The sequence below is a fragment of the Impatiens glandulifera genome, chromosome 9, assembly GCF_907164915.1.
Source record: "Impatiens glandulifera chromosome 9, dImpGla2.1, whole genome shotgun sequence".
Taxonomy (NCBI): Eukaryota; Viridiplantae; Streptophyta; class Magnoliopsida; order Ericales; family Balsaminaceae; genus Impatiens; species Impatiens glandulifera.
Window position 1 is genome coordinate 24,916,330 of NC_061870.1, and position 4,271 is coordinate 24,920,600.

Below are 4,271 nucleotides of genomic sequence, written 5' to 3' on the forward strand. Positions count from 1 at the left end.
TATCTTGGGTTGATATTTTTGTTAAATCATTATCAGGTCACGGTTATGGGAGTTATCGTTTAATAATATAATGAGCATAATCTCGGGAATAAAATGTTTCAACCAAGGAGAATTTTCGAATTTCGAGGCTAAAAAAATATTTAATATTATAGACGAGATTTTCAAACTACTTGGTGTATCACATCTTGCAGATTTTTTTACCATTTTTAACGTTATTTGATTATCAAAACTACGAAAAGAATTTTTCGGCCCTTCAAAAGAAAATGGATGCCTTTCTCGAACATCTCATAGATCAACATCGGTTATCTAACGACGGTAACTCAATGATTGACCACTTACTTGTTTTACAAGAAAAACAACCGGACTACTATACTAATGAAATTATCAAAGGTCTATTACTAGTAAGTGATCTAATTATCCATCATGGAGTTCTTCATTTTTTTTTTTTATTTGAGTTTCACTTTTTAAACAAATTTGTACATGTAGTTTATGATACTTGCTGGGACGGATACATCATGGATAACATTGGAATGGGCATTGTCATTATTAGTAAATCACCCCGATGTATTAAAGAAGGTGGCGACCGAGCTAGATGCCCAAATTGGCCAAGACCGCCTATTGGATGAATCTGATCTTGCTAAACTCCCTTATCTCCATGGAGTGATTTTGGAGACCCTTCGAATGTTCCCAGCAGGACCACTCCTTGTCCCCCACATGTCGTCGGAGGATTGCAAGATTGTTGGATTCGACGTTCCTCGTGGAACAGTATTAATAGTAAATGCATGGGCCATTAATAGGGATCCTGATATTTGGGAAGAAGTGGAAATGTTTAAGCCCGATAGATTTGAAGATGGAGAAGCTGAAAGTGGATACAAGCTAATGACATTCGGGATGGGTAGATGGGCTTGTCCTGGAGTAGCCCTAGCTTATCGAATTATGGGATTGGCATTGGGCTCGTTGATCCAATGCTTTCATTGGAAGAGACTAAGTGAGAATGAATTGGTTGATTTAAGTGAGGGGAAGGGTCTCTCCATGCCTAAAGCTCAACCACTTGAGGTCTTGAGGTTATGTGCAAAGCTCGTGAAATCTTGCATAAGCATTTATAATCATTTGAATATATATATATATATATATATATATATATATATATATATATATATATATTATATATATATATATATATATATATTATATATATATATATATATATATATATATATATATATATATATATATATATATATATATATATATATATATATATATATATATATATATATATATATATATTTAAACCTTCTTATACTAGCTCTTTCATTTTCTTCTTTGTTTAAGAAGGTTTAAATATATATATATATATATATATATATATATATATATATATATATATATATATATATATATATAGGAAAAAAGCTTACTTAGACGTATGTACTTGTACAACTAGTTCAATTAAACGTATGTACTAATAAAAAGTCATTTAAACATTTATACTATTAAAAATTGGCTCATTTACACTCTTTTAATAATCATGGTTAACTTTTATTTTTAAATTTATATATTTATTAATTAAATATTAATATATTTTCTCTCTCCTTCTTTTTCATTAATTAAACTATGTAATTTATTTTATTCTTAAATTTTTTATTATTTTAATATTAATTTCTTTTTTATATTTCATTCTTTTTTTTATTAGGTTTTATTTCTTATATTTCTTAAATTCTTATTTTTTTAAATTTTAATTTAACAACTTATTTATGAATTTTATGTTTTATTGTAATATTTTTTTTAAAGATTTTTTCTTATTTAATTTAATATAATAAAAATGAAAAAATGTTTTTTCTTATTTAGTTTAATATAAATAAAAATTAAATTAATAATTTTTTATTTAATTTTTGTTCACCACTTATATTAGTAGTAAATGAATTGTTTTGTCTAATATTTGATTATTACTCTTTTGTGTTTGATGAATGAGTTTTTATTATTATCCAATTCTTAATTATTAATTAATTTATTTTTGTGTGGAAGGATTTTTATTGTTGAAAGAATTTTCATTGTTATATTCAATTATTGGGATCAAACAATTTTATAATAATTAATAATTAATATGAATATAAAAAATATAAATATATAAAAAGAAATATAGAGTTAAAATAATTAATGATGAATGTTTATATATATATAAAATAAAATTAAAATAATCAATCATAAATACTTATATAGAAATAATAAAAAATTATAAAAAAAAAATAAAAATATAGATTTCATTTATTAGTAATAAATGAAATAATAAATGAAAAGGAAAGAGAGAGAAAATATATTAATATTTAATTAATAAATATTTTTAATTTAAAAATAAAAGTTAACCATGGTTATTAAAAGAGACTAAATGAGCCAATTTTTGATAGTAGGTACATTTAAATGACTTTTTATTAGTACATACGTTTAAATGAGCTAGTTGTACAGGTACATACGTCTAAGTGAACTTTTTTTCATATATATATATATATTGTTGAATAAGATTATGTTTCTTCAACTATATTTTCACCCCACCTTTTAAAATGAATGCAGCCTATAGAAATAAAAATGTATTCTTGATAAACTCAAGAATTTCTAAAATAAATTAATTTGTTCAAAATTCCTCATCAATTTTTTTTTTAAAAAATTCAAAGTTAAATTAGCTTAAGATCATAAAAATAATTTGCATGAGCAGTTATGTTAGAATTTAAAGGGATATTTCTATATTTAAATTGATATATGGTCATTGATTATAATAAGTCAATATTATGTGATCAAAGAATGTTTGAGATTTGACTTAAGGACGTTATTGTTATGAATGTTAAATTGTGGATATGTTGCGGTATTTCTAATTAGATGAGGGACCAAATTAGAAATTAGCGTAATGAGGAAGATATGACAGTTATGGTCCTGAAAAGGCAGAAGAAATTATAAAAGGGAGGTTGATTGATAATAAATAAGAAGGAACTTATTTTTATCACACGCTCTCTCTCTCTCTCTCTCTCTGAATCCCTATCATCGGAGAAATAAGGCTAAAGGATTTCTGCTTTTTGAAAGACCATCTCATCTAATCATGTCTAAGGATCTAGGTATGTATATTCCGCTTTTGTCTTTCATATCCCAAGAATAAGAATGAAGATCTAGAGTATTATAGTTTATGATTGAAGATTATTTTGGAATTACTTTAATTAATTCCAACAAGTTATTCTAATTTTTTTTTTTTGAGGTTTAACCGTTTATGAAACACATGAACTCTAAAGTCTAACAATTATTAAATTAACCTACATTGGATATTTAAGAAAATAGTATGTCAGTACATGTAATATTTCTTATTTTTTTTTAATTGGTAAGGAAAGGTATATTTTTTTGTTTTTTTTACATCTCTTGCAACTTAATTTGAAATGGTCGTAGTTTGGAGATTTTTTGTTTGGTAGCACAAGTGTGGCAATGTTTGATGAAAATGTTCAATTTGAAGATATTTGTTTTGAATCCTTTGCAACTTATTTTTAAATGATTGTGGTTGTATGAGATTATTTTTTGTTTGGCAGGACAAGTGTGATAATGATGGATAAAGGGGATAAGTTCTGATATTCACGAGGCGTCCTTAATTATCAATAACTTTATCCAGTATGTGTTTGGTTCAACTAAAGGAATGAGAATAGATTGATAAATATGTGGAATGAGAATGGGTATGATTGATAGAAGTGTAGTGTTTGGTTAAGAGTTTTAATCATTCTCATTACCATTAATAACGTTTGGATTTATAAGAGAAGTTATAAATATAATTTTGTTATTAAAATTATGATTAATTTTAATTTTATTTTATTAAATTAAAAATATAAATATTATTATTTTTATAATATAATTTTTTAAAATATATAAAATATTTAAGTGACATAATTTAATAAAATATAAACATCTAATATTTTTTCAAAATAAAAATATTTATAACAAAAATAATATTGAATTTTTAATTTTTTACTAATTATAAATAAATAATTATCTATTAAATATAAATAATATAAGATAAAGTCTTTCAATATTATATAGTTTAAATTAAATATAATATTTTATTTAATAATATATTATAACATGGTATAATTTTTTAATAATAAATTTTATTAAAATATTTTATATTTAATTTTTAAATATTTTTTTATATAAAATTGTTATTTTATTTTTAATTTATATTTTAATTAATTTATTTTAATTTTATTATTAATATATAATATTTAAAATTAATTATATAAAAT

At 22.9% G+C, this 4,271-nt stretch overlaps 1 protein-coding gene across 1 annotated transcript; it reads left to right on the forward strand.

Annotated features, from left to right (window-relative positions):
* The first annotated feature begins 206 nt into the window (after positions 1 to 206).
* Positions 207 to 3,606, forward strand: LOC124916070 (cytochrome P450 81Q32-like). The gene is made up of 2 exons (XM_047456806.1): positions 207 to 1,064; positions 3,567 to 3,606. Exons 1-2 carry the CDS (start codon positions 490 to 492, stop codon positions 3,604 to 3,606), a joined length of 615 nt encoding a protein of 204 aa, XP_047312762.1. The 5' UTR covers positions 207 to 489.
* Positions 3,607 to 4,271: the final 665 nt, after the last annotated feature.